This window comes from Apis dorsata, unplaced genomic scaffold (assembly GCF_000469605.1).
Source record: "Apis dorsata unplaced genomic scaffold, Apis dorsata 1.3 scaffold_58, whole genome shotgun sequence".
Taxonomy (NCBI): Eukaryota; Metazoa; Arthropoda; class Insecta; order Hymenoptera; family Apidae; genus Apis; species Apis dorsata.
The window spans coordinates 1,631,018-1,654,696 of NW_006263358.1; the positions used below are offsets into that span (position 1 = coordinate 1,631,018).

The 23,679-nt window shown below is 37.3% G+C and overlaps 2 protein-coding genes and 1 long non-coding RNA gene across 5 annotated transcripts in view; 2 read left to right on the forward strand and 1 right to left on the reverse strand.

Annotated features, from left to right (window-relative positions):
- Window positions 1-5,341, forward strand: part of LOC116186799 — an 8,671-nt gene extending 3,330 nt beyond the window's left edge. The window contains exon 2 of the long non-coding RNA XR_004151819.1: window positions 5,030-5,341. This is a non-coding gene — a long non-coding RNA (uncharacterized LOC116186799). The remainder of the gene's footprint in view (window positions 1-5,029) is intronic.
- LOC102672601 (glutamate decarboxylase) lies at window positions 98-17,608 on the reverse strand. Of its 2 annotated transcripts, XM_006609619.2 has the most exons (11): window positions 17,367-17,608; window positions 16,353-16,438; window positions 15,863-15,953; window positions 13,126-13,362; window positions 7,620-7,936; window positions 7,124-7,375; window positions 6,674-6,741; window positions 2,738-2,816; window positions 1,419-1,568; window positions 992-1,186; window positions 98-725 (listed from the first exon to the last, which is right to left on the reverse strand). In XM_006609619.2, exons 2-11 carry the CDS (start codon window positions 16,407-16,409, stop codon window positions 552-554), a joined length of 1,620 nt encoding a protein of 539 aa, XP_006609682.1. In that variant the 5' UTR covers window positions 16,410-16,438; window positions 17,367-17,608; the 3' UTR covers window positions 98-551. The 2 variants fall into 2 exon arrangements, with proteins under 2 accessions (XP_006609682.1, XP_006609683.1); XM_006609620.2 differs by lacking the exon at window positions 16,353-16,438 and having other exon boundaries at window positions 17,367-17,607.
- A 3,797-nt stretch (window positions 17,609-21,405) lies between these two features.
- The window catches only part of LOC116186800, a 3,966-nt gene continuing 1,692 nt past the window's right edge, over window positions 21,406-23,679 (forward strand). The window contains exons 1-2 of one of the 2 annotated variants that reach the window (XM_031515156.1): window positions 21,406-21,546; window positions 23,246-23,679. In XM_031515156.1, coding sequence (XP_031371016.1) covers window positions 23,246-23,679 — 434 coding nt within the window. In that variant the 5' untranslated portion in view covers window positions 21,406-21,546. Of the gene's footprint in view, window positions 21,547-23,108 lie in introns of those variants that run through there. The other variant, XM_031515155.1, reaches the window with a different exon arrangement.

The window sequence follows — 23,679 nt, forward strand, 5'->3', positions numbered from 1 at the left end:
ATACGCTTACATCTAGAGAACTTACGTGCTATGAGTATCCTTTGATCTTCGGTTTGCTGCTTCGTAAATATGCTGAAGAAGCGTTTTTTTTTTTTTTCTTTTTCGTGCTACGATGATGATCACGCGACCCACTCCCTTCTCTCGTCAATTTCGATTACGAATAATCAAATTAAATATCAAGGCAAAATATAATAATCTCCATCGATGGAGAAACAATTATCGTTAATTTAGCCATTTGATTTTCATTTCTCATGATTAATAGTAAAAGTAAATTATCATTAATCAAACGATATCGATTTATAATGGAATGTTTTCATTAATAGAGAAGAGAAAAGAGCAGGTAGACGAGGTGCTTAAATTATTAACCATGATTGCGATTCTCGAATTTGATCTCCGGATTTTGTACACGTGATGGAACGCGGTTAAACTCCTGCTCGTTAATGAATTTTTAATATCAACAGGAATATTTCACTTTCGATATGGTGTCGCGATTTACGTTAAATCGCGCCCCCCTCGGTTGATTATGTAATTAATTAGAACAGGCAGGTTTCTTACAGATCATGGCCTAACCGGTCCATTTCCGCCAGCAGAAAATCGACGTCCGCTTCCGTGACCGCGGCACTCGAGATAATATTTCTGAAGAAATTGGGTCGTCGATCGTCCGGCTGGTAACCTACCATCAGTGTGCCAGCTTGCATCATTCGGCCTTTCAAGATTGGACAGATCTGTGAACAGATTGTTTTGTTGCTTCTTCCACTGTTGGCTAATTGTTATTATTATGTAAATCAATGATAAAAAAGATTTGAAATAAAGATTTGAAAGTATTATATTATTCACAAGAATAGTCAGAGCTTGGTCAAATTAATCAGAATATTGGAATTCGTAATTGAGAAGTTTGATAGTCGAAATGCACAGGTTTAAAGATATTGTTATTTACAAAAGAGTTTAGAAAAAGAGTAGAGAAATTAAAAGAGTTAGGATTTAATCTCACATCTGCTAAGATTTTGATTCTCTCCTGAGTATGCGGCATGTTCCTAACGCGTGTTGGCAAATACCAGAAGCAGACGTTCACCATTTCTGGTTCTAGGATTAAATAATACTTGTCAGGCATCTGCTTGATCCTTCTGACCATGTATTCCGAAAGTTCCATCAGTCGATCCATGTGTTTCCCGAATCCTTCTGTACCCTATGTCAAAAAGAATTTCTATCTCTCTGCAATCTAATATCCCTTTTCTTTTTTCTTCTATTTTTACCATTTTTCATTTCCATTAAATTAAACGTAATTTTAACCGCTTATCTAATAAAATATATCGAAATTATTTTCTTAATCCAATCTTCTTCGTGAACAAATTTTCCTATTTTTATTTTTTGTTTCGTTTTCACGAATCGATTATTCTTCTTCGATCTATGCTATTTACCTTGGCTCGCCATTGCAACCAAAGTTTGAAGATGTCATTATGACGCCCGCATTGAATCACTTTATCACCGGTATCGTACTTCACGTCGTACAGTTTGTCTGTCATGAACAAATACTCGGCTGACATTTGGTTGCAGCTAATCAGCAAACCCTGGAAAATAAAGAGGCGAATGCATCGAGGAGGCGAGATGGGGATAATCTGTTGTTGTTCGGTTTTCCAATTTTTCCAACTCATTTTACAGGACACAATGAGTACACGTTTCGAGCTATGTTTGAGAAACTTTCTAATTGACAGGCGCGAGAAGGAACAAACGTGAGAGACGGGTCCCGGTCGATATGGGAACTCATGCGCAGGAAGAGGGAAACTGAGGGATATTGAATTTACAAAATGGCGACTGGTATCCTGCCACCCTACAGGTCGCCATTGTACCTTATGATTCTGTGATTTCGTATTCGTTGAATGTCCTCGTAAATCGAACGTTCTTTCTTCCATCATTGTTCCATTTTCGCGTAATGAAAAAAAAATTGCAGCGAATTAGATTCTATTTTTATTGTAACCAATAGGAAAATTAAGAAACTTAGAAATGTGCACAAATTTAAAAAATCATCAAAAGTATTAACAAAAGAATTATCAAACTGTAATACATCTAATCTAAATACAATAGATGATTGTAATTCAAATGATATATAAAAATGTGTAATTAGTGAAAGGATCTATAGAAAAATTAAAAAAAAAATTTAGAAAATCTCAATTGCAAAATCTCAAATTCAAAAATCATTATGTCAAATACACCTGCAAGTTTTTTCTTTTTGAATAATTCGAACGTAAAATGAAAATTTCCATAAATCACCGATACTTGAACTGTGCCTATAAATTTCCAATTTGCAACAATTTCTTAACCAAGCGATCGGCCAAACGTAACGATAACATATTAAGAATAAGGAAAGAACCTCCCTCGTTCGAAACGTTCCGCGGCAGCCGGTGCACGGAATTTTAATATCCGAGGGGGAAGTTCTGAGTCGGCAATATAACCACGCAGGCGTGTGGGGCGAATAAACCCTCGCGCGAGCCATGGTGGTACGGTCGGCAACATATGTTATCTCTTAGTTTAATTAAATTCCTGCAGTGTCGCGTTCCAACGCGTACACGTCTCGGCCCCTCGGAATGCAGCCACCGTTGTGTCATCACCCTTACAGGAGACAGGAATTTCCGTCCACGGGATCTCGAGATGTCGATTTGTTCGCCAGGATACACATGCGCGTGGAACGATTTTTACAATCGCGATAAAACAAAGTAAGATCGATGTGAAAGTGACTTACGTCCTCCTTGAAGTGAATCGTCGAACATTGAAGCAACGCCCCCATGAGTTTGTGCGGGTTCCAGGTCACGGAATCGGCTCTGTGAACGATCGTTTTTTTTTTTATGAAGAATATCATGCGTGTACATCGTTATTAACCCCTTAAGGACCGAATTATTTTATTCGACATAAATCAAAATTGAAAATATGGTCGTTAAGGGGTTGAAAATTTGAACTGAAAGAATGTGAAATTGATAATATAATAGTTTCTTACGAAAAATCTTTCTACATCCTATGAAAGAACGATTTTTTATTAACACTATGCAATATTGTTATTTTTTTTCTTAAAATTTTTCTTTTTATAAAGTAAAAATTTTGAATAATTAAAAAGAGAATATTCTAAGATATCAAAGTCGAAATACGCGATAAATATAAAGAAATTTGAAAGTGTGATTCAAATTTCGATTCAGTAACAAGGGATAAATGAAATCGAAGGTTGGAAGAGATTTTATCCGCGATTTATCGAGAACGAGCGAAGGTGGCTGAGAAAGGCGGTCGAGCTCAGCTGGTCGTCAAACGTTTATCCACTCCCACTGGGACCAATAGGGGATAAAATATGAGTTATTTTCCCTCCACGCAACGCGGGGGTCCATCAATTCGAGAGAAGAGCTATTAATATAGCCACGGGATTGGATTTAACCCTCTACTCCTAAGAGACACACCCTTGCGGTAAAAACTGCTAACCCTTCTTAATCCGTGGCACAAAACGCGAGAACCTGTGTACTATTTGACACTAATTTCCTATGCGTTCAACAAGTGTCGCTCACCTTTCCATAATACCTTATCACCTTATCGTACAAAAATAAATGATATACGATATTTTTAAATACAAAAATTTGCCCACCGTGAAATTTCAAACATTTTTAGAGCGAGATATATTTGTGTATATAACTTGGAAGATAGTAAAAATAGAATAGATAAATTTCAGTGTTAATTATTCAGAAGCTTCAACCGTTTCGTTTAAGTAGAGGTTAACTCGCTCAAGTAGAATCAGGCGTGCACGTGCAGACAAGCGTGGCCGTCCGATGACAAACGTTATCGACACTTGGCAACTGACACATATATCGCGACACTATCCCTACTTGTCCGTCGACTGCTCTGTGAATGATGCGAGGGTACTCGAAGCAACCAGGAAAAGAGATTCGTGTCGGCGACAGCCGTTTGCCATTAGTCACTCTTCTGCATCCTCTTCATACACCGTATACGAGTTTATCGCAACGTTGTATCATTTTCACGAATCAAGTTTCATGCACTTCGCACAATTTGCAATTCCACTACTTGCATCACTTCACTCATACATAAATACGTTATATATTTAGCTTCAATTTTTATATTTCATTGTTCACGATTCAATTAATGAGCTATATAATTTTTATTATCGAAAGATTGAACGTGTTGCTCCAACGTGTTTTAATTTTCCATTAGTTAAAAAAAGGTATCGATAAAAGTGTGCATAATGTGTGGGTACAAAGCTCGAGTGATTAATGCGATTCGCAGCTGGGTCTGGCGCGTGCAGCGCCCTTCTGTTCACTCTTAAATTCATCCTAGGTGCCAACCCCAAAAGCCGCGCAATATATATCACGAGGGTTGCTAATTATCCCTCACCACTTACGGAAAAGCTAAGCGCGAAGAAAAAGAACTGGTTTTCAATCGAAACTCAGTCAGATTCGTCCAATTCGAACGAAGAGAAAATTAATAATTCTTCGAGTTCGCGTAGACATTCTGACATTAAAATCAAAAAATTTTCATAGATAATCGAATAAACGATATTTAAAGAAAGAAATAGAGTCTTAAAAGAACACCTCTCTTTACAAAACAAAGACAATTCGCGGCGATCGTCGAAAGAGATCGGAATAATCGTGCTCCAGGGGATCGAGGATCGTGTAATTTGCATGAAAGCGTGTGTATACGAAGGAAAAATACACGTGAAAAGCATGGAAGCACGCGACAAAACTGTCGAATCCATCGAGAGAAGGACTTTCAACTTCACTTCCGCATGCAGACCTCTCCTTCCTTCCTCAACCACCTTTTATGCGTAATCATTTCTGACTTTGTCGCGACGCTGGAATCACGATCTCCCTTTCCTTTCTGATCCTCCTTTTCGCGAGTCCGCGCCGTTCTGTTCGAGGGATGAACAACGAAGGGAGTAGTTGGAGAGCGACAGAGAGCGACATTGAACGAGAGAATGAGGAAAGCTCTGTTCCCTTTGTACGAGTTTAATCCAGCATTGTCGAGGCACGGTCTTTTATTTCAGACCCGCGGAAGGCACAGTACGATGCGGCGCCGCCGTCGATATATAAAGAGGAGAGTTCTGTTCTGCAAATGCGCTCCAGGGAACTGATCCAGCTGTTGCTCGTCCTTCGGATTTTTCGTTTGCCATTTTAATCAAGACCTTCACAGGAAGGAAGTTCTGGGGTACAGTCTGTGCAAGCAGGAAATCCACGGCGAGGAGGATTTTTCCTCGGATTTTTTCTTACCAGACTTTGTCAAAATCGAATTACTATGAAGTATTGATAAAAATAACTCAAAGTATCGTGAAAATAGTTTCAATTCGAAATTATGTGTTGTGAAAATTTGTGATACAGATATTGAAAAAATATTTAAAATTGGAAATAATATTTTATAACAATAGAAAAGATTCTATGATTCAAATATTATTATAAAAATTTACAATACGAAAATGATAAACGTTAAAGATTCAATTTCATTCAATTTCATTTCGCGACAAAGAATATTCATCTCGATAACTACTCGCGCGTAGGAAGAGAAATATGCATGACAGCTATTGTTCATGCATCTTTTGTAGCATACGTGTTGCTATAATATTCCGTTGTTGCGGAAAAAATTTTCTAAATAAAAAATTGCGAGTAAATTCCACGAAATTGGAAGGCAAGTTAGAGTATTCGATATTACTCCGAGTTCGGATGACTTTTCGAGTGAAAATGATTTTCTCGACAGGCCTCGTGCCACTTTTTTTCGGGTCACGGACTGTCTGGCGTTGAATGAAGGGAGCAGATGCGGCCGGATGCAAATCGTGGATTAATCTCGCCAACCCCATCCGAGCCACCCCCTGAATCGGCCTATCCCTGACCCCCAATTGCAGCACGAGGGGTCGGACATCACTCGCCTCCGCGATTCTATATGCGAAAGTTCGCATGTGTCGAGGACAGGAGTCACTCCTTTCCATCCATCCCCTCGATTCCATGGATTACGATACTGTCGAGAAATTGCCGGCAGGTATCTTCTTTCCGCGTCGATTAATTTATCCGAATTATTTCCAACGTGTATATTATTGTAGATTAATGCAGTCGAGTATCCAAAGAATAATAATTCTACTTTGAGAGGAAGATGAAATCAATCCTTAAAATTTCAGTGTTTTTTTTCTTTCTCTATTCTTTAAATATGAATATAATGATGAAGGGAAAAGATTGTTAATATTCTGCATACATACAATTAAAATCAGAGTTTGAAGTTTGGTTAATTTCGTATGATTGTTCCTGCGATTGATTAAATTTAATTTACAGATTAAATCTACCAATTTCTATTCTCAGTTCTCTATTCGTATGCAAACTAACTTTTCTTAAGTTTAAAGCGTCTCGTTCTCGACCCAGAGTTTTATCTACTTGGAAGAAACTTTATCGATTTTATCCACGTTGTGCATGCGTGTGTGTATACTTCGTTTCCGAGTGACTCCATCAAACTAAGCCTCAATAAACTATAAAGTACGAGGATTAAGCCACCCCTCTATAGAACACGTATGGAGGTGTTTCTGATTGATCGAAAAGCTATATATATATCTTAAGGAGAAGATTGAACAGTTTGAGGGTGAAGATGTATCGCATTTTTACAAAGATAGTTCAAACGAATTATTCTGTTTTTTCTTTTTTCTTTCACTCACCGTTCGATGCCTGTCATTCGGGGATGCCTGTATTTCCTCGAGAGAAGCAGTCCACCACCCCAAGCCGCCTGAAAAAAAAAATATTTTGTAAAATGTAAAGAAAGCCAAGATATCGTGTATTAAAAACTTCGTAAGTTTTGACTTCGAGCAAAGCCCAGATTTTCCGAATTTTCCCCTAATTTAACCGATCGAAACACTGGCCGTCGACTAGATGACGCTTCTCACATTTATTATTTACGTTAAGGCTCTTAGGCATTTGGCATTTATCGTTCGAACGTTGAACCGATTTGAATAATCTGTCTAAGCTAAGTGGAAATCTCTGTTTTCCCTTTCTAACTTCGAAACACTTTCATCCTCGATTTTGTACACGTTACATTGGTCGATTAAATTATATTGTCTTGATCGCTTTATTATTATTGGGAAAAATTAAACAATGTTTTATAAACTCACGTCGATGTGCAGCCAGAGCTTGTGTCTCTGGCATATATCAGCGATTTCTGGAATAGGATCGAACGCTCCAATGACGGTCGTTCCTGCGGTAGCGTTCACGAAGAAGGGGATGTGTCCTTTGGCCTTGCGTTCAAGAATTAATTCTTCCAGTTTCGAAGGAATCATTCGGCCTCGATCGTCGCTAGGAACCATCACGCAGTTGTCCGTTCCCAATCCGCAGACAGCGGCGCATGATTTTACCGAATAATGGCACTGTTCGCATAAAAATAAATAAAATTTCGAACATTCATTTCCGTTTATTTTTCCGTAGAATTACAAAAGAAGAAAAGAAAAGAAACAAGGTTTTTATTTCGATGATTTCATAATTCCATTATCTATAACTCCGTATCTCAAGAGATAAGGATATGATAACACATCGTTTTATATAAGAATCGGAGGTTTATCTGTCGATAAGATACCGCAAAGGCACAAAAGAGATAAGTAGAGCAAAACGTACCTGGTCAGACGTGAACATAACCAGCTGTCCACCCACTGCGGAGAGGCCCCGTTCTTTGTACATAGGGAACATTTTATGCCTGGCAGCGAGAAAGGCGTATAGATTACTGATGGAACCTCCTGGGGCAAGTATGGAGTCGCCACCGCTCCAACCGATCAGTTCTCTCATCTTTTGAAGCACCACGTGCTCCATCAGTATGAACACCGGCGCGATTTCGTAGGTGAACATGTTGGTATTAGCCGTCGCTGTCAACCATTCACCAGCCATCGAGACGAGGTCCAGACCGCAGGACAATTGATTGAAAAAATGTGGATGACCTGAGCAAAAACCAGAGAAAAGAATTATCGAATCAATTTATCTTTCAACAATTTAAAAACAAATATCTTTTCATTGTCGATTCTCATTTGCGAAACAACCATTATAGAAGAGAAACGCGTTCAAATTAATCGTTTTCTATTTTGAATCAAGGGTAGCGGTTCTAATTCCTTTGAAATCGTGATTGTTCGAAGACGATTCTTAATGGTAGGGTAATTAATAACAGTGACGTGGCACGTGGCCAGAAATTATATTATATAGTGTAGATTCGTGGCAGTGGCAGTGAGGTCGAAAGGCACATGGATGGAAAGAGGGAAGAGAGCTTTAAGCCGCTCTCTGAGTACGTTGTCATCCGCTCTGCTGAACATCGCGCCAGGATCAGGGTTAATGCTTCTGTTCGATGGGAGCCTGCCTTCTGATGCGAATGGAGGGTACAAGCGCTACTGTTTCTTGTATGTGAGTTGCTGTTTCTCCTTGCTATATTTCCTTTTTATTTAATTTCTATTGTAGCCGTTTCGTATTAAAAATTAACAAGGAGTCAACTTAGATATTGGCAAAAAAATATTAATTGCAAAATAAAATAATGGAGGATCACAATGAAGAGTAATTTGTATTGAATCAATTTTGTAAATTTTAAACATTAAGAAGAGATATTTGTGCAATATAGAAAACGTAAAGAAACGTAATGAAAAGATTTATATTCATAGGATAGAGGTTTTTTTTAACAATAGATACCATATTTATGCTCGAAATTTATGTTTTCCATGATGCAGGATTTTTTTGCCCACCCTTACAGCCTATCATTCTCTTAAATAACGTAGATCCCTTGATCCCGAGAATTGATGGATTCACTCCATTGAATATCCGGCCACGAAAAGACTTTTTCCCCCGAGTGCACGATAACCTTTGATAACCAAACGGCCATATTCGGTTTTCCGGGCGAAACCTCGAGAGTGGCGTTACGTTCTTTCGATAAATATCCTCGGTAGTAAGACCAAACACGCGAGTGAGAGAGAGAGTTTCGTGAGAGGGTGGTGTCTGGACATTTTAATCTCATGGTATTAGTGATTGATTGACGTGTGACGCCAACCTATTGGGGGTCTAAGTGTTCCCCTTGTAACATCTGGATTTCTAACTTGAGATCGTAATTTTCCTTGAGATCAGGAATCGAATCACAATTTCTTATTTTTTTTGTTGCTAGCCGATAATTAAAATACTTTTTCAATATTTTAACGTTAAGATACACAAAAATCTTGAAATATTTCTTATAAAATTTAAATAGCTCAATTACACGTTTACATTTTCTTTTTTAACTTTCAATTTTTCAAATTAATATACATCTCAAAACCGAATTATCTCAAAAAGAGATTAATAATCCAAATAATCATATCCAAAATTCTTTATTACTCCTTTTTCTTTCCTGAAATCCTAATGGTAGAATTCAATCACTGGCCAAAGCATCGAGTGTATATCTGGACAAAAAAATCTCTACCCCAGAAAGAGATATCGGGCAGCGGTATCTGGAGCCGTTTGTCGCGGTGTTATTCGCAATTATCTTGGTCCGTGGATCGTGGCACGCGTCCGGTTCTGGGGTGTGCAACAAGACGTCTCCCTTTCCGTGCCCCACCCCCGATTTTTCCAAGAGCACCGAGGGTCGATGGTCCGAGGAGCCCGCATTTTGCGCGTCACACGCGTCGCTGCGCGACTAGATTGTTTGCAGAGGCTCTCAAATCACGAGAAGAACTCAGGAAAAACAAACTGTTTCGACCAGCTGGCGAGATTATCCATTGTACTCCATCATCCGTTGCAAATGTATTTTATAGCTCATTTACATCCACGTTAGATAAATCGAGGGTACAAGTTTCCAGTATGTCTCGCTTCTTAAGTGAAATTTTTTTTTACAAAATACAAATACGAAGAATAAATTTAGAGAAGGGAGGAAATAAAAGATCGTCTTAATGGATATTGCTAAAGTTTCTATTGAAAAGTGCAAAAAGTTTTTTAGAGACGAGGTTGTAAACGTGTGCTAAAAATTGGTGCTCTATTGTGAGAATGTTCAACAAAGTTCAGTGTAATACGTGATGGAATTGGGAGTGTTTGTATAATTTGAAGGAAGATAGGAAAAACAAACGCACGAGAGTGCAACGTGCGGATAAGCCAGGCAGGTTGGCGTATTATGCAGATTTAAGGGTATGTTAATTCTGCATGGAGTTGCAGGGATTTTCGAACCAGATCCCCTTAGACTCGTTCTCATCGCCGCGGAGTAATGGCAAAATAGAGGATAACCTCTTAAAACTAATGGAGAGCGATCTCTTTCACATTCACGGGGCAAAATAATTTGATACAAACATTATCTTTTATTTAATTTTGTTAAAAAAGATATTCATTATTGGATTTGTGTTAAATTAAATTTCTAATATTATTTGTTAACAACTTCTTTGTTTAATTTGTCGAAGATATTCTTCGTAAATATCAATGAAATCTCTATCGCGTTTACGAGTTGACATATGGGACATAAACTTGTTATAGGTATGATACTATGGATTCCACGATTTGTTTCTTTCACTGGATTGCTTTTACGAGCAATTACAATGTCTGAGGGTATCATTTTCCGACTAATTTGCCCTCTTTCCCCGCATCGAGAAGAGAAAGGGAACAACGTGGAGAACCTGCTCGACGCAGACCAGGGTAATATATTACAGGGCTTACGATTTGTATGAAGAGAAGTGTGTAACCCAGACTTAACATTAATGCCGTGCAATCAATCATACAGGAAAAAGAAACCATTTCGAATGTCTGAACTCAAATAACGATGGAAGAAAATTAATAACACACTTCACGTTCCATAATATTCAATATTGTTCATAATATTCATTATTTCCTTGTCGGAATATCTATTATTGGCAATTTGATAAAATTTTTATTCCTTCATATTTGGATAATTCTGAGAATTATTAGAAATAATTAATATTTTAAATAAAAATCTTTCGCTTTTCTCCATTCTTCTCATTTGTCATTGGTGTTACGATATTTGGATAGCCATGATTTTCATCGCCGATGAATTCCATTCATGGTGAGAATACCGATCGAATGACGTAACAACTTGTGCGTTCCGTGACGAAACGATTTCTACATTCCACGGCTAGCTATCGATATCAATTTAAATTCCAATGGGTGTACCCGGTGCGTCCGCGGCGAAAGCTCGACGAAGGGTTCACCCGATGGTGTGCGGTTCTCCCCTCCCCTCGGTCGTTCGCCCCTATTTACTATTTCCCTCCATCCCACCGAGGGAAAATCGTGTAGAAATGGCTCTTAATTACACCGATCCTATTGAATTCACCACTCTGCCCAGTGGTGCCACGTGCACTAACGCTACAACCGTTTTTCGATGGGCACAGTTTGTATTCTTCTTTTCCGTGCTTTTTCTCCTTACCCGTCCTCCAAATTCCGACAGTTTTCATTCTCGGATTCGAAAGGAAAAAGGGGATCCTAATTTTGGCAACGGGAGTCGAAATTTTTCATGGAAAATTGGAGATTGAAAATTCTTCTTTGACAAAACGATTTTCTTCTTTTTCTTCTTTTTTGTAATCTTGCCAAGTCTCATGTGCTATTGGAAATTTCTTTAGATGTGAGAATCCTGTTTTCCAGGTCGAACTAACTGGAGCATCTATTTCCGATATCGACGAGTTTCGAAGGAAACGTACACTCCTTCCCCAGACATTGAAATTTCCAATCTTCGTGGCTGTACAGCTTTCTCGACAAAGATATACCCAATTGTATCACAATTAATCGAGATCTCGTTATTAATCAATATTAATTTCTTCCATGATTTTCGGATATAGAATAATAAAAATTCCACAAACTTATTCCTAATTTCACATTTTATTTTTAAAGTATTCCAAAAATATTCTCATAAATAATTTCTATTCTTGAAACCCTTCAGATATCTTTTCTCCTATTACCACGCCATATTTCAAAAGACTATCATCACCTTATCATCCAGCAACCCCAAAAAAATATTTTCCAAACGTATCTCCTATCAATCGATTCCACAGCAGAAGGGAGGAGGATGCCTTTCTTTTTTCACGGTTTCGATGACTATGGTCAGATGCTATGTTACCAGAAGGGAATGTCTCGTGGCACGTAATCTAATAACGAGTTTTTGTCCGTATACGCGGTGCACGCGTCTTTCTATACACAAGGGTGGCTCGTCACCATCGACTCTCGCTACCAGACAAGCCTGATTCCTGGCCTAAGTTCGGTTAGCCCTCTTCCATTGTGCATTAGCATCTATTCAACCTGGTAATCGAATCCTGGCCGAGATAGCGAACTTTCGTGGGGGATTTGCGGTTGACTTTTGGCGTTTCCTCGATCGAAAGCCTCGATGAATTCGCCAGTGGCCGAATTAATATATCTCGTGCATGGCTCGCGCGATTCGAAATTTTTTCTCACAGATTTAAAAAATTCAATTCAGTATCAAAAATTTCACGTTTTGGAGTTATTTGAAAATTTCCAATCTTGAAATTTAGAATTTGCGATTCGATTTAATAAATACAAAGTTAGAGAATTGAAAATTTTTAAGTCGATATTTTTAAGGAATTAGTTTTCGGTTTAATTCTTATTTTTCTACTCTCTTTATTTACGAAAGATCATAGAAATTTCAACTGAAAACTGTTTCATTTTTCGTTCCAAAGAAGGACTTAGATAGTGTAGCCAGATACCGCATAGCTTTTTTATTTCAGTTACCCTCGCTCATTTATCACGTGCACGAGGGCAATGTGTATATTTCGTGGGGTTGAAGCCTGCGGAAATGCTGAAAGTGTCTCTAGCTACCTTATCTCCACCCACCCTAGAGCGCGTATGCTAAATTGAATATGAAATTACGTGGCTTATCGCCCTCCCAAATGCAAGGAAATGCGATAGTACAGTGTTAAACGATTCCCTGCTAGACATCATCCTCGAATTCCCTCCAGTTTTTCCCTGAGATAACTTTCATCATCGATTTAGAAACATCATTTAATCCTTCTTCACTGTTCTTTTATTATTATTTCATAATTTTTAAATTTAAAATTCGTACGATTAATTAATTTAATTTTGATGTATTATACATAAGTCTATCAACTTTTTTAATTTTAAGATTCTAATTTTAAGATTAATTAATAAAATCTTTAAATATAAACGTAAAACTCACCTGTTTTAACTTGGTACTTCAAGGTGGTCGAACAATCGATGAGAAGTTGTTGAAGAGTCAAACCAGAATCGGGAATTTCGAGGTCCAGGAGACGCATCATGTCGGATGGATGATGGAAATCGAGCACTTTCGCGTTTCTATCATTCGTGGACTTGATGAAATCCAACAGAATGTCCACCACCTTCATCAGGAATTCCCTGGTCGCTGGATAACCTTCGGCATTCTGCGGCAGGATATCTGAGAGCAATAAAAATTCAAAATTCGAATAATAGACACTCGACTATTCTTCAAATCGCTGTTTGTTCCCTTACTATCTTCAAAATTATGACGAAAAAGACTCAACATTATCTCTTCCTTCTTTTCTCAGGAAAAATTTTTGATTTTATATTTTTTAAATTTTATAATTTCGAAGATGTTAAGATAACAAATTCTTGTGTTATGCAAGCAACCACATTAAATTTGGTCGTAAAAAAATTAATGATAGGCTAAATTGTCTACTGATGACTCTCTAATTGTTATAATCAAGTGAAATCTCTTCTACAGCGACACCGATCGATTTAATACCGTTTCAATCAAAGCCTTCCTTTTTTTTTTATTTCGTGTTCCCTTCGACCTACCGCCGGCTCTCTCCATCCCAGAAAACGTCAATTATTAGAATGATTTCACCTCATCAAACAATTGAAAGTATAGACCTATATTGACACACTCTCACTTGTTTGGTGGGATGACACCATCTCACTTCTTCGTCCTCTTCCTCATCTTCCTCGTCGTCTTCCTCTTTCTTCTTCTTCGTGTCTTATGTCGGTGATGACTCGTTTCGCTGTTCGAAAAGTTTCCATGCAATTGCACATACACATCATAACATTGAACGAAAATGCGTAAGAGAGAAGCAGTGAATACAATGATGCAAAATAACAATAAATATTTGAAAAATATTATGTTGTCCGAAAAAGAAGAAGAATGATGGAATATTCGAGATTTCAAGATGATTTTTCAGCTGCTTTGATAAAGAAAAAATATTTACAGTGGGACATTTCAATATGCTTGTGGTAAATCCTTGGTAAATTGAACTGTCCTTTAGTTGCAACGTAACTATAAAGTATCGTAAACCACCCTTCTTTTCCCATTGCATTAAGAAGATCCTATGGATAAACAGACTCTGCTTTATTCAGTATTCGTGTCTTAAAATCTCCGTTTCTTTATTTTAAGGAATAACAAGGAACGCTTGAATTTTTTTTTAAGAAGAATTTTTCTTCCTTCTCCTCCTATCGCGTAAAAATTTTTGTAAGAATTAATAAAGAAAGAACAACTATTTAACAAAATTCAAGTCACGTCGTCGTCTTAAAATATTTCGTTTAAAAATATTTTAAGATAGAGGTTCGTCCAAGAAAAAAATAGAAAATTACCACTAAAAGACAAGTGTATTTTTCAATAATCACGAGAACGATGAATGAGAATCGAATGGGAAAGAAGGGTGCGTGGAATGGTGAATCGTTCTAAGCCCATGGTTAGACAAGAGAAATCCCTGGCTTCCAAGGGCTCTGCTTCGGCTAATCCACCTCTATCAATCTAACGTCCAAAAAAAGACTGTCAGACTCTCTTTTTTTTCTTCAAGCATTGTAAAAGTTTCGCTGGATCCAGTGATCAAGACCAAAGTAAATACTTCTATTCGATCGATGATTAAATTAACAATTGGTAAGTTGAATTGTATACAATCGAATCACGCAAGAAGCGAAACAACAAACACATGCAATTTCAACAGGATGAATTACAGATTCCATGGATCTACGTGGAACTCGTGCGTCATTTGGCACCAGATGCATCGAACCCTCTATTCGTAGGTTTAATCAAAGCGCCTTCTAGGGGTTGTTACACGTGGCAATTAGTTCCAGCGATTTATAAGCGGGATTACGGGGTTAATTTATAGTAACGAGCGGGAAAGTTGCTTCAATCTTTGAAGAAAGTTTCGTTTTCAATCCTGACAAATTTTTGCAATTTCTTTACTTAAATTTTAATTAACAATTAACCAAATAAAAATTAATAATAAAATTAACAGAGAATTCGATGCGCAGCTACGACTTTGAAAAGTAATTCCAAAATTTTTTGACCGATATTTCGAATTATTATTTTTTTTTTTTTATTATATTTTAAATCTAATTTATATGCGCATCGATACAACTCTTATCGTTATTCTACAGTTGGTAAAGCGTAAACAGATTCCCTACAACAAACCCTTCCGCCCTTTTCTGCGGCGTGTAATCTGTCCTCAGCCACTCGTCGCCTACGAGCCTCTTCAGGCCAATTCTAAATCCTCTATTATTATGCACCCTTCCGAGCCGCGAGCTTCGCGAAATCAGGACAATATTGTGACTCTTGGATTTCATTCCTGAGAAGCCAGAGGCTTCACAATCCGGATACACAAGGGAAACGATTGGATATAGAATGATAATTTGCTTGGATTCGTGGTGAGACGAGACAATCAGTGGGGTAAGTAGATATAAACCGTACGTGATCAGACAAGTAAAAATAAGTCGCAGGAGAATAAGCTTTTTGTAAGTTGTAACGTTGACGTGCGTTGCAAAATAATTTATAGATAAACGAATAAATATAATATATAGATAGAAATATAGAGTTTAAACGAGTTTATAAAAATTCCATGCTGTTTTGACGTTTAAATGTCCAGAGCATGCTGGCTGATGTTGAAAATATTTCTGAAAGAAGCAATCTTTACACTCACCCGAATATTTCAAGTTACAGTGCTCTTTGGAGAGCGAGTAGGTGTTTTCGGAGCTCATTAGTCTGGTTGGTGAATGTGTCCTGGCGAAATTCTGAAATTCACAACGTAAATTTGTATCACTGAATTCGACGAACATTGGTTACTGATATTCCATACAGAATAATAAATTATAAAGTAAATTTCTTCGAAAATTCTATCGAAAAAAGAAAATTCTTTTCAGGCAATCATCTTCCTTAATCCTTTCATTCCCAAATTGTTTGTCTATAATCTTTAACTTTTGATAAATACAGTATTTTCTTTTTATATAATCTTTAAATTGAAGTCTGGAAACGAAAGGGTTAATGAATAAAACAATAAGAAAAAGAACGAAAGAAACGAAGTAAAAGAAGAATTATAGGTGACATAGCGACAAACGATGAAAGAAAATGAAGAGAAACAAAGATAGACATAAAACAGGATGAATAATGTGCAGCGAGATGGAATGCCTTACATATAAGTATTCCTTGATCGCAGTGATTTTAGTGCCGATCATTTGCACATTGTCCATGTCTCTGCTTGTGCCCCTCGCCTCAGTTCCTACAACAATCAACAACAGTGTCCGCTTCAGTGTCGAGCTTCTTTCAACTTTCGTGCTTCTTTTATTATTTCTTATTATTATTATTATTATTATTTTTATTATTATTATCCAGCAAGAGCTTGACAGAAATTGCACAACTGCGAAGCGAGAGTTAAAACGCCGAAGGAACATGGCAGGCCGAGCGACCAAAGAAACATGGACAGAGAGCATTTTGTTCATTTTCATTCTCTATTCTTTTCTTTCTCGTTTCGTTCCACATCTTAAAAAATTCTCGATTTTTCGATTCTCGAGAAATTTCGATATCTATATCGTTGCTCTCTGAACCGATCGACTGGTCCTTGGAGCGTAAAAAGGTAAAGCGACAGATCGTCCTGAAGAGAGATCAGATCACATCACTCTGATGAAACAGAGTTATTAAAATGTAGATAAATAGTACGGATTATCGATAATAATTATCGTGCAGCTTTTTGTTCAATTTTTAGAGAGAACGATTAGTATCCATGGGTGTAGATAGTATTTTTAATTGAATATATAATTGAATATTAAAAAATATAAAAAGCCTAAAAAAAAAAAATAAAATAAGAAAAAATCTTGAAAGCATTGTTTATCATTCAATATCTCGTACAATGGAAAAAGCTAAATGCAAAAACTAATATGAAAACGAAACGATCCATGTATCCAAAAGTTCCTCAATGCCATCAGCAGGAATGAAGCGAGAATGAGGAATGCGTGAAAGCGACAAAGAATAAATCTATCCAAAATATCGAAAGGATTTCGAAGAAATATCCCAAGTTTATAAAAATTACATTTCCAATTTTTTTTTCCAAAAATTCCCAAAAACCCTTTCGATCATCCGAAAACGGATAGACGATGACAGAGAGAAAGGGGTTGCAACTAAACCGTTCCTATCCAAATATAATCACTCACCAATTCCTTCGTATCACCTCGAAGGGGGTTGATCCTCACTCGTCTCGCTCACTCTCGCTCAACAGGGGATGGAATCGGTCCTAACCGAGTGTAAGGACTCGTGGATGGAACGACGGTAGACCGTGGTGGAAGCGACGACGGGCTTCGGGGTGGTTTCCAAGGGACTGCTTCCAGCCGAAAACGCCTGGACGACTCTCGAGCCTCGGCCTGACTCGGCCTGCCTCGAGTCTGGCTGACCCAGTTTCTCTCTCTCGTGCAACCCACGCACCCTACCCTCCACCTGGCGGGGGTTGTTTTTGCGTGGGCGGGGCGACGAAACCCTCTGTGCACGGGTGCTCGGGGTGCTGTGGCACGGGGGTGGCCCGCGTAGGCGTGTCGAACCTCGGCCAATCCCCGTTCGAACGTCACACTGACGTCAGAGAGGATAGTGTGACGTATCGCTCCACGCTTTATCTGTTTCCTCCGGCCCTCGAGATACATCGAGGCATCATCTCGCGCGGTTCTCGCCGCAAGGGAATGCTGCACCCCTTGTCTCCTTTTATACGTTTACGAATGCGCTCCCGAGGTGGTTACCAGATGGGCTTCAAGGGGGCTACTTAGCCGCGAAATCTCCGGCACGCTTGCCCTTTAGCCGAGATATCCGCGTTCATCGGGGTGGCGAGGACAGTGAAATTCTTGGAGGATGATGGTGATGGTTTCGAGTGTAGCTTTCTTATCGACGATGTTGAAATTATTTCGCTGGTGGATGAAATTAATTGGTATATTAATTGTAAAATTTGGGCAAAACGTGAAAAATGAATTGCACGCTCGTAGATCGATGTAGATCTTTCTTTTGATTTCTTTCGATTGGACGATTGGAAATACGAGTTCGTATATACGAAATCGTTGGAATAATAGGAATCATATTTGGAATAGAAATTGTGTCCTAGAATATCGAGTATTCCCGGAGGATCTCGAGAAATTCAAATTATCTGTTTAAAAAGGATTGGAGCTCGGTGAAGCTTTCTAAGAATTCGTGACTCGTTTCAGTTCAGAAGAACGCAAACGAACGCGTCGAACGTTCTTCTGGGATGGAAAAACGATGAATGGGGAGGATGGTGAAAAAAGAAAAATCTCCGATCGCCGATTTCTTTTCGCGGAAAATGTCGCGACGCATGCCCGTTTCCACTCACGTTTCCATTCTCGTTTCCACTCTTGTTTCCACTCTCGTTTCCTTCGCAGGGGTTGAAAACTGAAAGAAAGGAGAGAGAAAGAGAGAGTGAGAGAGAGAAAGAAAGAGACAGTGGAAACAGAGTCGTAACGAGAATGAAAAACAGAGGAGGAGGAAGAAACAGAAAGGCAGAGGAGGTGGGAAGGGGTAGGAAGGACAAAATGGACGGCAGCCAATCGGATGGCGAGGCAAAATGGCCGACAGTGAATTTAATCAATACTTCCTCCGTCCTTCGTGAGAGGGTGGAGGACAGGGCAAGACCCAGAAAGTGCCAGGGACGTAACAACTCGTTCTCGAGTGTACTTAATCGCATCGTCGAGGTCGATACACCTTCTCCTCTTCTCGTACGTTTTTCAGACACCACCGGATAATGCGAATTCGTTTCTTTCTTTCAACGATCCTTCTTGTTCCACCACTAATCTTGATGTAAAATCGTTCGTAAAATCATCCAAAGAGGAGGGCTTTGAGAAAAACAAAAGAGTTTGTTTTAAGCAGGATAACAGTATCCCCGACCTCACCTTCCATTTTATCGGATAATTTGTATCGTTGTACGTCGAGTACGCCATTTCTGTCGATTGCGATTACGATTATTTCATTATATCAGTATACATGACAAGTCTCGTGAAGATAAAACAAGTCGAGTGACGATTATTATCTTCGATTCGTTGAAACGTGTCTTTAAAATCTTTTGATATAATTGTTTAATCGAAATATTCAATAAGAATTTCTCGACATCTTATTAGTTGTAAAATTTTGAAAGGAAGATGGAAAGGCTAAGATGAAAAAATTCAACAGATATTCTTTCTTACTTCTCAGAAAGTTTAAATTGAAACGATGGAGCCTGGAGCAAATAAGAGAAGAATCTTTGAACGTCTCTGGATAAATCTTTCGATGTCGGTGCAGTGAATGCAAATTACTTGTGTCCAAGTTTCTTTTTTATTGTTTCCTCGAGGCTGTTTCCCATTTTTTTCTTGCTTTGTTTCGCGAGTAAGAAAAATCGCGAGAGAATCGATTCGAGGAATTGCGCTTTTAGATAATACGGATTATTATAGATTCCATTTGTTTATTTGTTTCGAAGAAAACGAATGCAGAATGCAAATTTATAATTTAAAAATTTTTAATCTCCTTAATTTTTTTTTCTTTTCATTCTTTTCGTAAATTAATTTGTCTATATGAATCTATATGAATCAATATAAAAATATTGTAATATATTACAATAAATTTCTGTGATATGCAATTATTGTAGTATATAGTGTATAGATTATAAATTAATTTAAACGAAAAAAAAATCAATTTTATCAAATTTTTTTTCAAGTAAGATTAAGTATTAAAAAAAAAAAAAAAATAGGTCATAATTATTTTATCTTCATATTTCATTTCAATGTCTTTGCTAACAGGATTTTATTATTTATTTCTACGATAATGGATTATCAAAGTGATTATCTTTCTCTCAAAGATCAATTCGTAAATGATCAATTATGGATTTTCAACATAAATATCTTTGCACATTTGAAGTATTTTATTTATTTTATTTATTTTTTAATCATACTTTTTATTCAAATTCGAATAGAAACTAGCGTTTTTAAATAAAGAAAAAAATAATAATTTTTCACTATACAATGTCACAATACAACGAATATTTTATTACTCTATTCAAGTACAAACTTGCGAGTGAGCAAATCGACAAAGAACATACAGAATTGAAACGAGATCTAACAGTTCGCGATCAAAGATAATTTACTCGAAGAAGATAGAATTTCTCGGGTCTATGATTGAAATCTGATCGATATCCCACATATATCATAGTATATATGTACATATCCGTATTTGTACATACGCGAAAGGATTAAACGTGAACGTGAATATTCATAGATCCGGACAACAATTATTCGTTTGTCTCTGTGAAACAAATTTCGAGTAACCTAGATTGAAAACTTTCGTCTGCGAATTTCGTCTGTACATTTATCTCGTTCGCGGTTATTTTTCATTTGGTAGGCAGATATTTCGAATCGTAAATGCCAGTGACACGATATATTCTCTCGGAAAAATTCGTATTTCACGATCAGAAAATGAAAAATTCTACCTTTAATATCGTACGAGACGAGGTTTAGTTGGAATTAAACGTTATTTCGTTCTTATTGTAATGAATATCTAATATCTTTCTATCGCATCACCTCCTATCACCTCCTTATCAAATCGTGATAAGGTTCCATGGACGAGCAGATTCAATTCAAAAGTTAATCAAAGATTTCAATTATGGCGTGAAATATGGTCGTTTCACCCCATGAATTAACAATTTAGTCGAGACTCTTATGTAATATCTTTATAATTACACAGCCTCAACTATGAATGGAGATAACGAAATGAAAAAGTAGATTTTTTTATCACTCCTTTTACAACTTTTCTAGAAGATAATTTTTACTTACTATTTACTTTTACTGTTTTTTTCTAATTGGCTATCATTATTTAACTGATTATTCATCGTTGACACAAGATATATGACTTTGATTTATCAATACAGTAATCTTGTTTTTACTAATAACAGTCGTATTTTGCAATTTACAAGGGGAAATTGAAATTTTTCGAGCTTATTATGTCACGTGAAAATGAAATTGCGAATTATATTTTATAAATAATAATATATATGTAAATGATCGAATAGAGAGACGAGCAGATATATATAATTTGTACAATTTTCAGTGACCAGTGTCTCTCGAATGGACAGTGACCTTTCTGAAAAAAAGACGAACATAAACGCGAATCGTCCATCGTTATCTTTTATTCGCGCCTCCTGAATGCGTTTATACGTAATCAAACTGTGCCGCCAATGATAGTTAATCGTCGATGATCAAACAGTCGAGTCCACTAGTCTGCACCGTTAAAACAAATTCCTCTGACTATTTCACACGATCAATACTACACATTCAGAATCTATTCTTATTGTTCTTTTGTTTTTAAATAATATCAGAGGTAAGTTATTGTTTTTCTTTTTTATTATTTTAATTTTTATTATTTCGATCGTTTTTTTCTGAACTCCCATAATTCGATCGAAATCCTACAAATGAAATTTTCTATATATAACTTTTTTTAAAAGCGTTGAAATTTTATACATTTTTATACATTGGAAAAGGAAGAAAATTTTTCAGAAAAGATTTTTCGATACGTGAAATCCTTTGTCGTAAAAAGAAATTTTAATTTTCCTGTTTGCATTCGAATATTCGTACGAATATATGAATGAATTTCAATGCTTGGTAGTCAAAGCAATGAAAGAGCAATGAGATTTCTAAGATTATTTCATGCACTGAAAAGCAACTGGTGTACAGCTTCTCCGTATTCTCACGAGAATTAATTACGAGATTTAAATTAGCGCGATAATAATACACGTGTGTCGTTTCAATTGAGCAACTCAATAAAAAATTCAGTAAAAATACATTTTCTTTTTTTTAAAATTATTTGAAATCTCGAAAACTTATTCTTCTGCAAATTTCTTTAGATTTCAATGAAAATAAATATACAAAATTAAAAATTGTATCGTCCATATTAAAATTAACTGAATTGGAACTAAAAAAGAATTCAACGTGTTTCGAATTTTTTTTCTTCGTAAATTCTTCTTTAATTCGAGAAACTCTTCGAAGCAATTCGAAACAGGAAATAAAGGCGATTCGAAGAGGTATAAGTTGCTGGTAACAATTAGTAGAATTTATAGTAAAGTTTGCTCGTTTCGAACTCGAAACGGGACCAATTATTGACACACGGCTCTCAAAAGCCGATAACGGATACCCAAGATTCTGATATTACTCTTTCCTGCCAATCGAACTTGAGAAATACAGTGTGTTCTGTAATATTTGTATCAAATTCTTCTTTCGACCAAAAAATAATCCTTTTTAGGAAATACACAATAGTTAGCTTTTTTCCAAGGAACTTCACTTGAGATCGTATCTTAAATCATATTCAATTTGATTAATCACTTTATTCATTCATTTATTTTTTTTAATTATTAAACGCTTAATATTTTTTTTTTATTTAGATATGACAAGGTATTCAATGAAGCAATATCGATTAAATACTAATCATGATACTTACATTAGAGATAATCGTCATCATGTTATGGTATTTCGAATTTCAACATACGTATCATTACGTATATATCATACATTATCATAAATCAGAATATTATGCAACATTATGCGATTAATCATTCCTTAGGGAAATAGATACATTTATTAATCATTTTATAATCAGATCATGCGCAATATACATTTCCATACATCCGTTATAGAAAACATATGCAGAATAAAAGGATTTCATCTCTTCATCCTCTAAAAATCGTTTACAACCATTTATAAAAAAACAAACGTTTTACTAATTTCCAAATAGATAAATTTATCAAACTCGAATCATTCCTCGTTCACTTTCCTCTTCCCACGTTCGTTTGTTACACAATTCGTCCCTCATTCGAGCCACCCTATGTGTGTGTACGTATATATGTGTAGATCGCTTACATTAGGGAGCAAATACCGGAGCAAAGAGAGAGTGGTGGAGATAGAGAGATGGTGAAGGATGGAGAAACTCTCGATACCCATAACCAATCCCTCCGATGCCTCCTCCGATCCCGAAACCATCGGAACGTTTCTCGTTCGCTTCCGTATTGATTAGCCATCACTTTCAGATGACGCCTCTACCTCGGTGGGTGTTGCTGTCGTTGTTGTTGGCCACGGTCGCCGCGCATCCGGTTCACCACGCATGCGTCCACCTCTGCCATGCACGGAACACCACCAGCCCCGAAATCACGGGAGTCTGCGACCACCATCGGGACCACCTCGTCCTTCAGTCCGGTGCAGCCCGGTCCCCGAATCTCTTCGTCCTCTGCTTGACCCCGTGTCATGGTGCCGCCTCGCCGGATACCCTCCGCTACGACGACACCCCCGTCTGTCGTGAGTTCAGGGAGTCGCTCGTCAAGCGTCACGGTTGCTCCTGTCGCCACGTAGATCGTGATGAGAGGGCGAGAAATTTCGATGAGAAGGAGGTGGAGGAGAAGGAGAAGGAGGATCGTCGTCGATGGGCCGAGGAATTGGAGAAGTATCGGTTGAACGAGATCGATGG

Bases quoted from the DNA above. Each gene is read 5' to 3' on its own strand.
- LOC102672601 (XM_006609619.2), bottom strand. From the start codon at position 16,409: ATGGACAATGTGCAAATGATCGGCACTAAAATCACTGCGATCAAGGAA. The intron at 13,363-15,862 runs GTGAGTGTAAAG...TATTGCTCTCAG, and splicing joins CTGTAACTTGAAATATTCGG to ATATCCTGCCGCAGAATGCC. The intron at 1,569-2,737 runs GTAAGTCACTTT...TTTATTTTCCAG, and splicing joins CGATTCACTTCAAGGAGGAC to GGTTTGCTGATTAGCTGCAA.